The sequence below is a fragment of the Cryptomeria japonica genome, chromosome 1 (assembly GCF_030272615.1).
Source record: "Cryptomeria japonica chromosome 1, Sugi_1.0, whole genome shotgun sequence".
NCBI lineage: Eukaryota > Viridiplantae > Streptophyta > Pinopsida > Cupressales > Cupressaceae > Cryptomeria > Cryptomeria japonica.
Window position 1 is genome coordinate 18,065,241 of NC_081405.1, and position 16,308 is coordinate 18,081,548.

Below are 16,308 nucleotides of genomic sequence, written 5' to 3' on the forward strand. Positions count from 1 at the left end.
CATAATAAAATATTAATATCCCCTTATGTCTCCACAATGAAAGGGAACTTTTAATTTTTCCCTTTAAACATTAGTCCCAGACTCCCAGCATTAAATAATCACTAAAGTTAAATATTTAAATTTAACTTTAGGAACTTAAATTTAATCGCCCGATTAATTAATGGCTCACTAAATTGGCAACCCTGATGAAGAATTAAATGCACCAAAATACTAACATCCAAAAAAATGTTTCAAAAATTTCAAGTCACTGAGCCGTAGCTGACTTACTATAAATATTAAGTATCTAGAAACCCTGTCAAAACACCTCTGATTGGCCTGAAACTGAAAATGCCTAGGCCAAATCCCTCACTGATCCCTGTAAAGTCCTAGTTAGCCCTCGGGTCCAATAAAAAATGGGCTAACGACACATCATCTGATAACGGGCTAAAATGGGGACATTACATTAGCATCCAAGAGATTTTGATCAAGAGAGGATAGAATACTTTTGGTATTTTATTCTATGTTTTAAGTGTCTAAAAAACACATCAACAGGACTCGCGCTTATGAACCCGACTGGAACGTGGAATCTTACTTAACTCACCTGGAAAATAAAAGACAAAAGAGATGAAGGGTTGAGAAAGTCTATGTTAACACCTATAATGTAAGAAGTGATTGTTGACTCCATGCAACCAAACCAAGCTTTGCTTCGCCATGAGGAAACAACTACACAAAGATGGTGCAATCTACTAAGGATAAGTGAATGATTTCCATATCACTCGTGCACACCAACATTATGAACAACGAGCATGTAGCAATTGAACTTAATCTTTTAATCAATTTCAGTCTAACCACGTACTACAACTTGCAACCAACAAATTCCAAGTGGTATGAACATTAGGCTTTACCATTCAGCAACAATAAAATCTTCCATTCATCTAACACATCTAAATTATAAGTAGAGACCATGCAACATGTTGAAATAGCACACCAAAATCCACCATCTCTTCAATGAAAATAGTATGTTTATTGCAGCAAGCCTTGGCAACAATCTCCTTTCCTCCTACCCTATTCTAACTCTAACTGCTACTAACTATCTATTCTCTGACTATTGGCCTTTACAAATGAGAGAACTGAGCCTTATATAGAGGTCTCATTACAATTCAAAGGCTCAAATCGATTCAAGATCAACTGTCGCGATTACAAAATGAAACCCTAATTAGGGTTAGTTACAACTAACTTCTTCAAGCCAATTATAAAATTACATTATTGTGGACATATATCCTTCCTTGGACATGAACCAATGAGAAAATAGGTTAGGTATGTTGAACAAACTTCGATGTAGTGCCATGTCACTTGCTCCTTCATTAGATGAGTATGATGCATTGAACTTGGACGTGCTAACTTGTTACAACTTGAGTGGTTGATGATGAATAGAATGCCACCTCAGTCTGCCTTGTAGATCACCACGAAGAAGTGTTTGTGGTTGAGTGATATCTCTTGATACTCAACATTATCCAGTTGCTCAATGTGATGATGATGGGGCATATTCCCAAATTGTATCATCTTTGTATGATCAAGTAATTGACTTTGCTTAACTCTTTTGAAACAATCTGCTTGATCACACTTGAACAATTTCACCTCCATACTTGGGAATCTTATCCTTGTGTTGTTTTTGAACACCTAACTTCATGATGCCTATGCTTGATGTAGAACCCTTTGTGGTAGTTATATCTTTGAAATTGAGGTGTTTGAGTCCTTTGAAATAGTTTGAATACTTGAAAACTCGATGTTGTTGTTGACACAGTGAGATCTTTATGTCCTTCAAACATCAACAAATTCCTTCCATCTATCATCCTTCATGGGCACAAATGAAACCCTAGCCTGCACCTTCATCCTTCCTTATGTAGACCTACAAAACAAACCAATATTACATCAAACACACATGAAATATACAAAAGCTTGTATTTCTTCTTCAAATTCAGTGTGATATACACTTGAAGTAATGGTTGAAATTTAAATGAAGGTTTGAATCCCCCTTTGGGTCTGATTAAACGTGCTTCACACTTTAAGTCTTATCACCTATGTCCTTAAGTCTGATTCTACCCTCGCAGGTCTGCCCTCAATTAAGTAAGACCTGAATTGGATTTAGAATGATACATAAATATAAATTGATCATTCTCTTATAAGCCTATTTACCCTTCAAATTCATCATAAACCCCATTGGGTCGGCCAGGGCAAATCAATCATTAATTATGTGGGAACCCCTGCTCAATCCGGTCTGTTTTTTTTTTCCTCAATTTTTGATATTTGACATTTTGTTAAACACTTGGCATACCAATCATTAATATCTGATTTGCTGATTACTGTTATATTTTGATGAAATGACCTTGCTCGTTGATGGTAGCTAATCTCTGAGTTTGTCTTGAAGGTATGTTTGCAAGTCGTTTGAAATTTATGTTTGCAAGTTTAGGTAACCAATAAAGCAGTTTTGCTGATTGATGTTTTCAGATCTCATTCATGAAGAAGAACATGCACAAAGCATGGAACATTTGCAACATAGCATAGAAAACAAGGAGTTGCTACAACTAGTATTCGTACCAACTTCATTAACTAATTCAAACATTACAAATTATCTTTTAAACACATTGAAAACCTGATAAGTCTTCTAAACATGAGAATGAAAGCACAGAAATGCTTCCAGCATCAATACTAGGCATGAAACACTTAAGGACGACTTTTATGAGATCCTTCTAAACTCCAAACTCAAGTAAATCTGCTCCAGCTTCAACAAATGTGTGCACAGCTACTGGAAGTTCATATCTTCAAATATTCATCAACTTTAATGACCACAACTCCAATAATGTGTTAAGCAATACTACACTTGCTGCCAAAAATCAGCACAGGCTAGAAAGTAGTTCATTTTCCAGGCCACGACTTCCATATACTGTATGCCGCCTCTATTTCTCACCATATTCACTACATTCAGACAGGAGCAAGCTCTGTGCGTGGGCAAATGATCACCTGGTGTGCAATCCACAATTTTTCAACACCCTCAACTTATTCCTACAGAACATTTGAAGCCACCACGTGATTACTGGAATGGAAGCTCGGATTCAGCTCGTTTTGGAGAAAGATCACCATTCTGTGCCCTAGGTTTTCGTCCAAAATGGAAACTCTAGGGTTTCATCCAAAGCTTTGATTATATATTGTGCAAGAAGAGACAATAGTCAATAACCAATAATTGTTAATAATGAATAACCTTTAGTCCACAATATCACTTTATACTTCGCCTTTTCTCCCTTACACACATTACACCATGTAAAATAATGTTGGTGGCAATATTGTACATGAAAATAAAACTAGTTAATTAAGTTGTAATTGTCTTGGTTAGTTGGCAACCGCGGGGTGGTAGTTGCAGTGCGACGGTTAGCGCTCGCACCCCCTTGGTATCTTTATATACTTCCGAATGTAACTTGTGACGGATGACAATTATGAATGGAATAACATCTCTTATACTTGTCTGATATCTATGGCGTTATTATTCTGCATTACGTGCTTTATGCTTTAAGTTATTCACCCAAGAGGGTAAACATTTGGCGTCGTTGCCTAGACGTACTCGGGAACGGAAAATGCGGATGGCGCACAGACACGATGGGCCTACCAGTCGGTGAGATTAACCCAGAAAGACATGGAGCGAATGAGGAGGGAATTCAAAACAATGAGAAGCACCGGTCAGACCGAAGGGGACATATGGTGCACTGAGTGCAAAGAGGAGGGGCACACAAAGGGTACTTGCCCGAAGAAGGCATTCTGCGAGATTTGCCAAGTGATGGGACACTCCACCAAGGAGTGCCCATACAACATGACAACCCGAAATACACAAATGAACCAGGTGTTGTTCACGGAGCAAGCCACAATGTCCGCACCAGTGGGTACGGGCCAACAAGCGAATAACAATGCAACCTCGGGAGGCTTCCGAGATAACCGGTGGGGAGGACGAAACAACAATAACAACAATAACAACACAAGGAGCCGGATCCAATATGACTCCAAAGGTCGACCGATGGTACAATGCAGAGCGTGCAGCCAGTGGCGGCACTTCGCCCGAGACTGCCCGAAGGGAGAGGCCACACAATATTTGTGCAAATGGTGCGGACCGGGAGACCACGAAGACGCCACCTACCCGAAGTCCGGCGTCAACTTGCTCAATGTCGAGGAAACCAAAGAAGAGGAAGTGCTGGCCATAACCCGCGCCCAAGCTAGACACGCAATGTGCCCAGACCCGAAGATGGAGAAGCGAAGGGCACAGGAAGCACGGGAAGAAATTGAGAAAGACATACAAGAAAGGGCGAAGGCGAAAGGTACGACGAGTACTTCCAGCCAACCAGAGGCGGAGGATGCTATACTAAATCAAATTTTAAAATTAAAACTGGAGGTGCCTATGAAGGTACACGACCTCCTCCAGACGATGCCTCAATTACGAACGGCGTTGCTGATTAATCTCTCCCAACCACGCACCAATACCAAGCACCGCACAGATGTTCCTGGGGGGTCTGCAATAGATCCCATGCTGCTGGCAGTTAACACTAGAAGGAACCCGGCCATTGTGGAGATGGGTATCCTTGGCACCATTCTAACCGATACCATCGTCGATGGTGGATCAGGAGTGAATGTTCTTCCAGAAGAAACTTGGGGAAGCCGACGCTGTGGCCATCTACATTCAATCTACTTGGAGCAGATCAGCATGGAATCAAACCCATCGGGACACTGATGGGCCAACAAGTTACCATCGGGACGCAACCCTTCATACTGGACTTCAAGGTAATCCCACTAAAGAAAAAAGGGTATGATGCGATCTTAGGGAGAGGGTGGCTGGTGGCAGCCAAGGCCACCCACAACTGGAAGAACACTCTGTCTATGGAGAATGGAGGAAGGAAGTTTATCATAGACCTCGAGACACAGCTAGTTAGTGAGGAACTGGCATCATCTTCGGAATTGGAGGGTGAAGGAGAAGGCAACCTGAGGAACAAAGGACGAGGCTGCAAGGAGCCCAACGACGAAGGGATTCTCAAACTAGGAGAGTGCTCCGAGGATGAGACAGGGTCATTGAACGGGCTCTTCCATTGGCAGATGGAGGATTATGAAATGTTCCAAAGCTACAGGCTCGAAGTAGAGGAACCAGAGCAAGTAACAGAGGAGGTGTACCTGCCAGAATACATAGAATATTGGAAGGGAGACGCCCCAAACCTCGGTGACGTAGATAATCCCAAGATCAATTGTGTCAGCAATGATTGGAACCCTGTGTGGAAGGCCACAGCTTTCAAAATCTTTATTATTCTTCTTCTTATTATGTATGGGAAGGAAACCGTGGTCCCTGTAGAATTTGTGGTTCCAGGTCTTCGGATGGCCATTGAAAATAGACTTGCCACCAACGGATCCAAATTGAAACCCTACCACGTGAAGCACGCAGGGGACCCGAGAGGCCGGAAGGACACCCGAGAGGCCAGAGGGGGACCCGAGAGGATGTAAGGGGACTCGAGAGGCTGGGCAGGCGACTTGAGAGGCACAGGACCAACGCGGGAGACTCTTAGGCGAGGAAAACCGAGAAGGATGAAGGGTGGTCCCAGAGACAGGGGACCCGAGCCTACGACTCTCTAGACAACTAAATTGGGAAATTGGAAAAAAAAAAAAAAAAACGTACGGTCGTACGGGTCCGTACAATAGTTGACCGTACGACTGGGAAAAATATATATATATACAAACCGTACGGTTCGTACGACAACCGTACGAGAAAAAAAAACGACCACGACCACGACCACGACCAGAGTGAAAAAGATTTTTCAATGACATCTGGAGCCAGGATGCTGAAAATATTAGAGTGGAGAAGAAGGGTTTTGACATCTTAAAATATCATAGAAATGATGCGCTGCCCCTTGACCCCGCTGGGGCGCTGCCCCTCAACCCCACTAGGGGCACTACCCCCAGACCCCCAGTTTATTTTTGAGCTACAATAAACTTTTTGAGTTTGGCGAAGGGCATCAAAGAAGGCACGGTAAGTGTTGGGTTGTTCCGTACTGTGAGAAAGAAGCCTGCAGCTAAGCATTGGCGTGGAAGCCATAAGCCGTAGAGGGAGACGGATTTGGAGGTTGCGAACAAACAAAGTTTGAGGAAAGGCATTGCAAGAACGCGAAGTCATACGACACCAGAGAGTTATTCAGTTCAGTTATCAACCTTTGGGGAGTGTGATGGAGGATTCGAGGTGTCTCCTAGCCTTTGTGCCAGAGGGTTGTGGCCACCTCCAGGAATGAATGGTACACTTTGAGGAACTCGGAGTATGTCTCAGCTGGACATGAGGTTGCCTTGGTGGATGCACAGAGGGCTCAAGAGGAGCTGACCACCAGGTTGGAGGCAGTACTAGCGTGAGACTTAGCTCAGCGTACCCAAGAGTTGGATGCCGAGAGGGCAGCGCGAGTGGCTAGCGAGGACACATTGGCTAGGGAGACAGTGTCATTTGAGTAGCAGTTGGTGGAGGCTGAAAAGCGTGTTTTGCAGACAAGTTTGATTTAGGCACAGGAGGATTGGGCTGTCAAGGAAACAAAAAAAAAAAAAGAACTCTTGCGGAAGCAATAATGGTGACATCCGCACTTGAGCATAGGATGGTAGCAGAAAAGGGTTTTCAGGCGAGGACGCAGCAAGTGTATGAGTTCCGTGCTCGATTGGCATCAGCAGTTCTGTTTAATGTCATCTCTATTTTGTATTAAGTCGTCCGGAGACGACTTCTTTTCTTTTGGGGGGGATGATGTTGGCGGCAATATTGTACATGAAAATAAAATTAGTTAATTAAGTTGTAATTGTCTTGGTTAGTTGGCAACCGCGGGGTGGTAGTTGCGGTGCGACGGTTGGCGCTCGCACCCCCTCGGTATCTTTATATACTTCCGAATGTAACTTGTGACGAACGACAATTATGAATGGAATAACATCTCTTATATTGCATCTGATATATATGGCATTATTATTCTGCATTACGTGTTTTATCTGTGTGCTTTAAGTTATTCACCCGAGAGGGTAAACAAATAATATTTCCATTTGGAATAGTCGCTCCACTTTAACAAAAAAAAGGACTTTATATATCACTCAAAAGGGGTAGGGCTTCATTAAGTTACCGCCAAGGCATAAAAAATTTATATTGCCTTCCTTATAAAGCGCTTAATACATATTAATAATTAACTTAGCCTTCACAAAAATGTCGCCCCCTTGGCACATTAATAAGTAGCTTAGCTTAGGAGAATGTATCGCCTAGGAAGGCTTGGGCATCCTTTTTTATTTTCCACCATAAAGTGGGTCATTTACTAATTAAATATGAATTATAAATGTGACTTTAGCTTTTCCTTCCATACATAATTATATAATTTTATTCCCTTTTAATTTTGCTTTAGCCTTTGGGAATAATAAAGGCAAGCAAACTAACATTAATTTGAGTGCTAGGCAACGGGGGGCATTACAAATTAACATGCTAAAATTCGTGAATTTGCCCACTAGGGCAGCCGACTTAAATCCCCTAATGCTGAGCACATTGCATATATGTGTTTGCACAAACCTACAAGGTGTTGTAGAGCACATTTCAGGGGATGCCTTGAACATAGGAGGTTGGTTAAGGTATGCAAATGCCTCCTTGGAAGGTATAAATGATAAACAAGTGCCATGGTCCAGAACAAAAATTCATTACAAAACAACCTCCACTCAGCCCCTAGCTGTGAATTAGGTCTGATCTTCTGGACTTCAGGTCTGAGTTTAGTGCTTTGAGGTCTGATATTCCATCTTCTAAGGTCTAATATCACCTAATTTAAGTCTGATTTGCATGTTTGAACGTCTGAATTCAATCATTTAGGATCTGTTCTCTGTTGTTTCACCACTTCTCATGGGTGCACATTAGTCCTAGGCCAGCACAAAATGATGCTGGAGTGCATATTAGGTGCTCAAGTGCACAAACTTGGGCAGGATTCAAGCCCTGCTTTGCCCAATATCCTTCCCTAGAGTGCATTTAGATGAGTGTCCTGCATGGTGGATTTAGAAGGAGCATTCACACAACAATGACCAGCATAGGCACATCTAGGGGATAGGCTTACACAAAATTGCCCTAAGCGCACATAAGGGTTACCATTGCACAAAGCTAGATGGAGCAAGTTTCAAGTAAATGTTACCCTTGAGCGCATTTGGGGGGGTCTCATGCACAAATTTATGCTATCAGGAAGCAAAAAAAAAACAAATTTAGACAATTTTAAAGTTGCTCTCACTGGGGCGCATATAGACCCCTTGCTTGCATAGCGGGTTTGACCCATGCCCTTGCATAAAACGATATTAGAGCGAGTTTAAAGACCTAACTTGCACTATTCGTTGACTTCAAAAAATTTCACACTTCCCCTCCTCAAGCATATATGAGGATGATGCTTGCACAAGCAAGGCGGCATTAAAGGGTTGAAGTGCACAACTTTATACATGCTCAAGGGGGGTTGAATTTTACTTAGTCAAATTTTATCCATTTCTCCTCTTGGGTGGAATTTAGGAGCGCATAGGAAGAGGGTTAGCATGCAATGGCGGGATTAGGTGGTTGGAGATGCATAAACTAAGGTGAAATGAGCGAATTTTGAGAGCTAGGATTGCACAAGTGAGGTATATGCATATACTCACACAAACTCACCTAACTAGGGCGGACCTAATAGGTTAAATTGCACAAATGTGTGCTTGAGCACCTTCAACATGTTGATTTACATGAAGGAACACTGGCGCCAATGAAGGGAGGCCTTGCATTAGAATGCAACCCTAGGAGCACATTTGAGGTGGTTCATTGGAATGGCGGGTTTAGAGGGTAGGCTTGCACAAATTTATACAGACTCAAGGAAGGTTGATCCCTTAGTCAAATTTTCATGATTTCCCCCCTAAATCTTACATGATGATCTTGCAACTCCGTGACCTTCAGGTGATGTGCTTGCAATTCTTGATGGAACTACAAGCAACTTACCACTCCCTACTCAATCATCAACTCCTAACGATATCCTGTACCCTTAAAGCTTTGACAAGACCCTTCCAACTTGACAACTTTTGCAACATGACAACATCGACATCTTAGCAACTTTGCAACTTAGCAAGATGACAATATCAACATCTTAGCAACTTTAGCCACATCCCTCAATCTTGACACTCACAAGAAATACCTTCTCTCACTAGCAAAGTCTAACAACTACGAGACTAATGCCAAGCTCGAAGACAACCTAACTAAAACACCTAAGCTAAAAGCGAAAAAAGGTGGGGGCCCCATTTGCAATGGGGCGTGTATGTTTGCAACATAACAATGACCTTGTTTGTAGGGCTTCAATATACACATGCAGGTCACTACGAGTTGTCTCCCAAAATGCTTTGTAGAATTTGCAAGGGAAGCCATCCTGGATAGGAGTCTTGTCATTGGCAATAGAAAAAAAATGTTTTCTTAAGATTGCCTTGGGTGAGGATATGATCACAAAGAATGCATTGAGCATTTGACAACCAACAATGCACAATCTTAAGACATAATGTACACTAGGGCAGATAACACCTCATGATGTCAGACAAAGGCTTGGAGAACATCAAAAAATTCAAAGGAAGAGATGTCCTTCACGAATTTTCTTGATGGAATGAGATTACTGGTGAGCCCACAAAGCTTGAAAGAGCTCCTTCAAAACCTTATCACCAACTAGACCAGACTAATTTGGGCGATGGAATCAAAGGCTAAGCTTCCAAAGCGACAGTGACCAAGCAAAGCTCCCAAATAGTGACCTAATGCGAGCAACGATGAAAACAAGCCAACTCATTCTCATAGACGTAAAGAAACCGAGAAGTTGAGTTTTTGTGTCATTCCACCACTTGATCCATCCAATGCCCTATAGCGAACGTGGCTCAAGATTCCAAATATGTATGATACAAACCGAAGTGGCCTTGTGATTGACAAAACATTTGTTGAGAAAAAACCGACTCTTTATTGCTTTTTGGGAGTTGTAATTTTCCATTTAATGTGAAACCATAGGGGAAAGTGGTCAAACAAGACAACAACCATTGATTCAACAATTAAAAAATGTAAAAAAGGTGTGCCAAAGTCATGGCATGATCAAGTTGCTTTAGAACTCTGTTAGACCTGAACTACAAGTTGGTCCACATGTACCAAGGTGAGTAATCAAGACAGTGGATGGAATGGAGGTCTTAAAGACCCAATTTATTGTGCATCCAAAACCAAGCCCCCCTCTCATCAATTGTCCAATGCATGGGCAAAGTTTCGCATTTATCACGCAGCATCTTGATCATGTTGAAATCACCACACAAGACCCAACTGGCAACCAACATTGAATTGCCAATCCAACACTAGAGAGTAGATCTTTCAACAACATCATTTGAAGTATAAACATTAATCACCTCAAAAGGAATGATTACTCACATGGAAAAGAACCCACACAACTTGATTAGTGGGGCCACATCCATGATCAACCAAAAGCTAATGCCACGTATGTGAAAGAAAGGTGAGAACTCGCCACAAAGAGCCTCATGGTTAGAATAGAGAAAAAACTGGAAGGCCAAATGAGACAATGACAAAAAAAAAACTACTCTATAACCTATTGAAGACAAAGAATGTCTAATTCTGGAAATTTAGCACAAACCTCACAAATAGAGTATTTTTTAGTGAGGTCTATGAAACCACTCACATTCTAGGAAATACAATTCATTTAACAATCAAGAGGCATTTCTTCATTATCAAGCCTGTCAAGGGAAAAATAACTATTATGAACCATAATGTCTGGTGTTGTATAGCTACCAATTTGAAAACTAAATTGGCTTGGTTGTCTATATTGCGACACAAACTCACCTTCTTCCAAGCGCCTTGATGAGCTCTGAGGTCTCTTTTGACCCACCACAAGTGGGTAAGTATGCTGAGCTTGACCAGCCTAAGGTTCTGAAGCAATTGAAATGAGTTAGGCACTAGAAGTTGTTGTGTCCAACACAAGTGTGTCGACCAGCTCTAAAACTCAATAACAAAAACTTCTTGCCCTAAGGATTTAGGGGTAGGTTCAGATGTGTTAGCACTCCTAGCTTTACACTTTACCATTGTAGACCATCCTACCTCCCTTTTGCAAGAGGTGACAACCCAGTAGAGGGATGAAGGCTATGACACCAGTAGACAATCCTTAATCTTATGGTCGAAGGCTTCGCATCGATAGCAAGTAATCGAAAGATTAATATACAAAATTCTCTAGGAGTAATGGGTTGGGCATATTTGGATATCACTACCTCCTTGAGGCCCTTTGAAAGGTTGACCTCAACACAGACATGACGATTAGGGCAACTCGAACAAAGAAATTTGGGTTCTACACAAACAACAAACCCACTAAGGAGGCAATCTAGGTAAGAAAGTTCCATTAAGGCAAAGGTAAGCCTAGGAATTCAACCCAAATTGGGACATGCAGAGACTTTTCATTTGCTATTGAAAAGTGATGAGTCCAAGGTTTAAACACGAGGAGAGAAGAACGAGCCCCAAGTGAGAACAATGATTGGTTTCAGCAAAACAAAATAGATAAAATTCTTTGGTTTGGTATATCTACAAGACAAATCCCATATTGGGTCCACGATTTGCTAACCCAATCACTGAGCACACTTAAGGGGGACCCTATCCACGAAATACCCAACCAGGGTGAAATTTTCAAGCCATTTGCAAGCCTCATCAAACTCCACAATTGGAAGAACAATATCTGGAGGTGGGTCAAGGGACTTAACCTAATCAAACACCTTTTGGTTAAATTTCCAAGGTTCTTTGGGCAAGGGATCCATAGGATGTCGCCCAGGTTTTCAACTCCAACGGCAACAGCTATAGAGGAATAAAAAGTTGAGGCAATATAAAGGGGTGGAAAAAGGCCCTCAAGCGTAGCACACGCAAAAAGACCACAATAAATGCAAGCAAGTGCTACAAAGATCCTACAAAAAACTATAGTACGACATGCACACTACAAAGCCAAGGAACTCTAGCAAAGCCAATTTCCAAAGCTCTTAGTACACAACAACAACAATATTTTTGAGATTGTTTATTTGGTTGGTAAAAACCCTTATTATAGAATGCAAAGGTTCAGAAGGAAGATGTGGGTCTTTTGGAATGAAGTGCTACCTCAAACTAGGGTTTTCAGACCCTAATAATTTGACTGCACCAATTAAGGGCAATTTAAGCGTGAACCACTCCCTTTGAGGAGTTTGAGGAGATTAACACCATTGTAGCAGGTATAATAAAACTCAGAAATTTGTATATATGTTTATAGGTGTTGTTTCAATATTAGCATTGTTTTTCTTGCATCATTGTTTTCAGAAACAGCTTATTACACTTATAAAAGTTCGATAATTTACCATACATTTGCAAACACAACACTTGTCATTTGGCATCACATCAAATGCTTGTTGAACTACACACAAAAACTAGACTGTTACTTTACAGTTCTATACTCGGACTCGCCAAGCACTCATATGAGTTTGACTGTAGAACTTGCCAAAAACTTATCTACATAACTTGGCAAGTTTGCTGTGAAGAAGCTTGGGGCAAAAAAAAGATAGCCAATACTCGGCAAGTAGTAAACTTATGTTGCCAACATTCCTTATGGGCAAAACTGAAGATCATTTCAACCACATTCCAATGCTAGGGAAGGCAATTAGTAGCTAAACCAATTTTACAGGATTAAGTGGGACTTTTCAATGGCCAAACCATACCTAATATGTGCCCATGTGTGCACTAAGGCATACAAGCAGATATTTTGCTTGATCATGCCATCCTTTCGCCCACTTAGGTAGAAAAGCTCTTCACTTGAGCCAATTCCAAGACTAAGGAAGAAATACATACTGGTTGAACCATTAAAATAATGTACCTCTTTAACTTAACCATAGTCATCCCTTTCCTTATGCCAATGCCTTTGATATTTCCTCTAACATGATCATTTGCTTCTTATTGGACTTGTGATGATCATCATCACCTTGCAAAAACGTTAGTTGAAGCATAAGACCTTGACAAGACGATCTTGCAAACTGACTGCGGAGACCACAATAGAGTTTGATTGACACACAAATGATGATCAATTTGATGACAAAACAGGAGAAAATTAAGTACAAATGTTGAATTTTGTACTTACCAATCAAAAATAAAATGTCCCAAACAAAGGAACTCACCAATCAAAAATAAAATGTCCCAATTGCTATTTTCTAGACATAATTAGTATGGAGGGCTTATTTGTTTATGTGGGCAATTAAATCTGTCTAAGAATGTGTTAAGCAACATTTGACCAGATTCATTTAAATCAGAAGGATTTCAAACAGAAATTTAATAATTTGATCTTTGATTAGACAATAAAGAGATATAGAGGTGCCAGCTACTTTTGACAATGTTGTATCATATGAAATCATTCCAGGAATTCAGAATTTACATCTACAAAAACATGGGGTAAGCAAAACAAGATACATAAGATATCAAACAAGACAAGAAGCTTTATAAGAAGAACCAATTGTATGATGTAAAAATAAAACACTTCATGGGCTTGATCTCCAGATTAAACTCCTCGATATACCATAATCTCCCTTTTTGCTCAAAACATATGCACCAAAATACTCGGTTTTTCTTGATGGATTCACTGAATCAAATCTGCTTTTTTGGCAGGGACTGTTAGCATTCTTTCACAGCTTCAAGTTGCTAACACCATCATCTGGAACTAATTCATCTCAACCTCAAACCATATGTGATCCCAATCAATCTGCAAAATTGTTAGGTTGAAAGACTGGACCAAGACATGACATCTTGACCACTCCACTAGAAATGAATGGATTTTTTAGATTTCAATACACCATTCATGAAAAACTGATGAAAAAAATCAAGTATCAAGTAATACCAACACCAAGTTTCAGATTAGGTACAACACAAGCCAAACAGAAAGAATTTGTATAAAAAAACAAGAATTTGTATAAAAAAACAGCATCTGCCATAGCTGTCAGCAACACTAATAAACACAAGGGCCTAAACATACAATAGTTAAGATTGAGAGGTGCAAATAAAAGAGGCCTCTCAAATACATGGCATGACTATCTCGCTAAGAAAATATTTACATAATAACACTATAAAGATTTCACACATTTACAACTCTGTAACTGTTGCAATCACAAAAAAGTATTAATTTGTAAAGCATACTGATATAAATAGGATTTGAAAACAACAAGTTTGATAACTTTACACTGCATGTCCCCAAAACAAAGCAATTTAATTTCAACCAATTATTCCAAACACATAATAATTAGAGAAAAAAAGACATTACATCTACTAATCTCAATTATTCTCCTATCATACAATTTTTGTATTTGTACTAATCTTCATTTTTCTCCTGTTATATAATTTTAGTACTAGCACAAATCCATACCTCTCAAGATCACCATCATGTCCTTCCCATGGCCTTGTAAAGTCCTCTTGTTCAGTAATAAAGCCAGAAACCAGGATGCAAACTGCTAGACGCTGTAAAAAGGTTCAGATCATTTCAAGAGGTCCCACAACTTCTCATGAAGACATATATATATATATATATATATTGAGAGAGAGAGAGAGAGAGAGAGAGAGAGAGAGAGTAGACCATAGCTCAGAGGTTTTGAATTTCATTGAGAAATCCTAACAAGACAATTTGATATATTTTCAACTATAAAAATGTGCTTGGAAAGGAAACCATAGTATTAACTATTAAGGGATATAACTCACTCCTTGTTGATGATTTTCTCCAATGGGTTCGAATTCAAATTCTTCAATGCCACCTGTTCTCCTTGCCATTTTAACCCCCGAAAGGCCAGCTCCAGCAGCTACAGATGGTTGTTCCAAGATCAAAAAGATCAATTAAGTGTCAAGAACATGTACCCATTCACAAAAATGTACAAAAACTGTAATTACTTGTCCTTTCCAATGACAATGTAGATTGCATGAGTTAGAATTTTCAACCAAATTTCCAGTTTTATGTTTTCCACTTATAACTCCTTAACATAATGTGCTTTAGATCAGCTGACTGCCTGTTGCCTAGCTAATATTGATATTTTATTAGAACAACAACAATTTACGCATTTGTCTCAAATGTCCCAAAGGTCTGCCAAAGCCAACTAAATCTTTCCTACTCACAAACCTCATTTGGCATTATGTTTGTCCAAGCAGATTCCTCTTGGTATCAATATCATTTTATCTTCTTTCTTCTACACATTTACCTCTTGATAAGCTTATATTTAATATTTTTCTTTTGCTCCAAAAAAATAAGTTCCCTTGTAGTTACCATGAATCTCAAAACCAATAATCTCATAGGAACACACCTCCTCTAAGCCTGAAATACACGTTTCTCCATCATCTAGTATGATTTATTAAGCATAGCTTCCATGGAGATAACTTTAGTCTAATTAAATCTTCTGAGATGACTTTAAAACAATTTTCTGTGGGTGGCCTTTGGATAGAAAGTTTGACAGGATGCTGAATATGGTATATAATGGTTTCATACAAGAGGATTCAACCAGGTTATCTTGGCTTAAACAAGTTTTGTATATGAAAAAAAAATTAGCAGCAAAAGTAGAGAAAGAAACAAAGGATTGTGACATTCGACAATGTGGAATATGCAGCTAACCTGAAACTCTCATATACTCACAGAGACAATTTAGTACGTACATAGGTAGAATTACCAAGTACTCTGCAACTGCATGAGGTGGTGGTCAAGCCACATGTCCAGAAACAGTCCATAATGCTCGTATATGAAAAAAAATTAGCAGCAAAAGTAGAGAAAGAAACAAAGGTTTGTGACATTTGACGATGTGGAATATGCAGCTAACCTGAAACTCTCATATACTCACAGAGACAATTTAGTAGGTAAATAGGTACAATTACCAAGTACTCTGCAACTACATGAAGTGGCAGTTAAGCCACATGTCCAGAAACAGTCCATAATACTCAGAAACACTTCGAATTTCCCTTGTTTCCAAATTCTGGTGACCTCTGAGATTCCAAACAGGCCTGTACAAGCTTATTTAGTCCTTCTAAACACCCAAGAGGCAGTGGCAACCGGAAATTGCAGTGAATTCAAACAAATCCAAACTGACTGTCAAAGAAAAACCAAAAATTTGAAACAAAAACTTTCAGAAACTGACTGTTAAAGAAAAACCAACAAATTGAAACAAAAACTTTCAGAGACTAACTGTGAAATAAAAACCAAAAAATTGAAACAAAAACTAAGTTTCACAAACTGACTGTCAAAGAAAAAACAAAAAATTGAAACA

At 39.9% G+C, this 16,308-nt stretch overlaps 1 protein-coding gene across 2 annotated transcripts in view; it reads right to left on the reverse strand.

Annotated features, from left to right (window-relative positions):
* LOC131068216 (uncharacterized) overlaps positions 1 to 16,308 on the reverse strand; it is a 168,261-nt gene that overhangs the window by 53,359 nt on the left and 98,594 nt on the right. For both annotated transcript variants that reach the window (XM_058003408.2, XM_058003409.2), the window contains exons 6-7: positions 14,765 to 14,862; positions 14,436 to 14,527 (exon numbers count right to left, since the gene is read on the reverse strand). In XM_058003408.2, the coding sequence (XP_057859391.1) occupies positions 14,436 to 14,527; positions 14,765 to 14,862 (190 nt within the window). The remainder of the gene's footprint in view (positions 1 to 14,435; positions 14,528 to 14,764; positions 14,863 to 16,308) is intronic.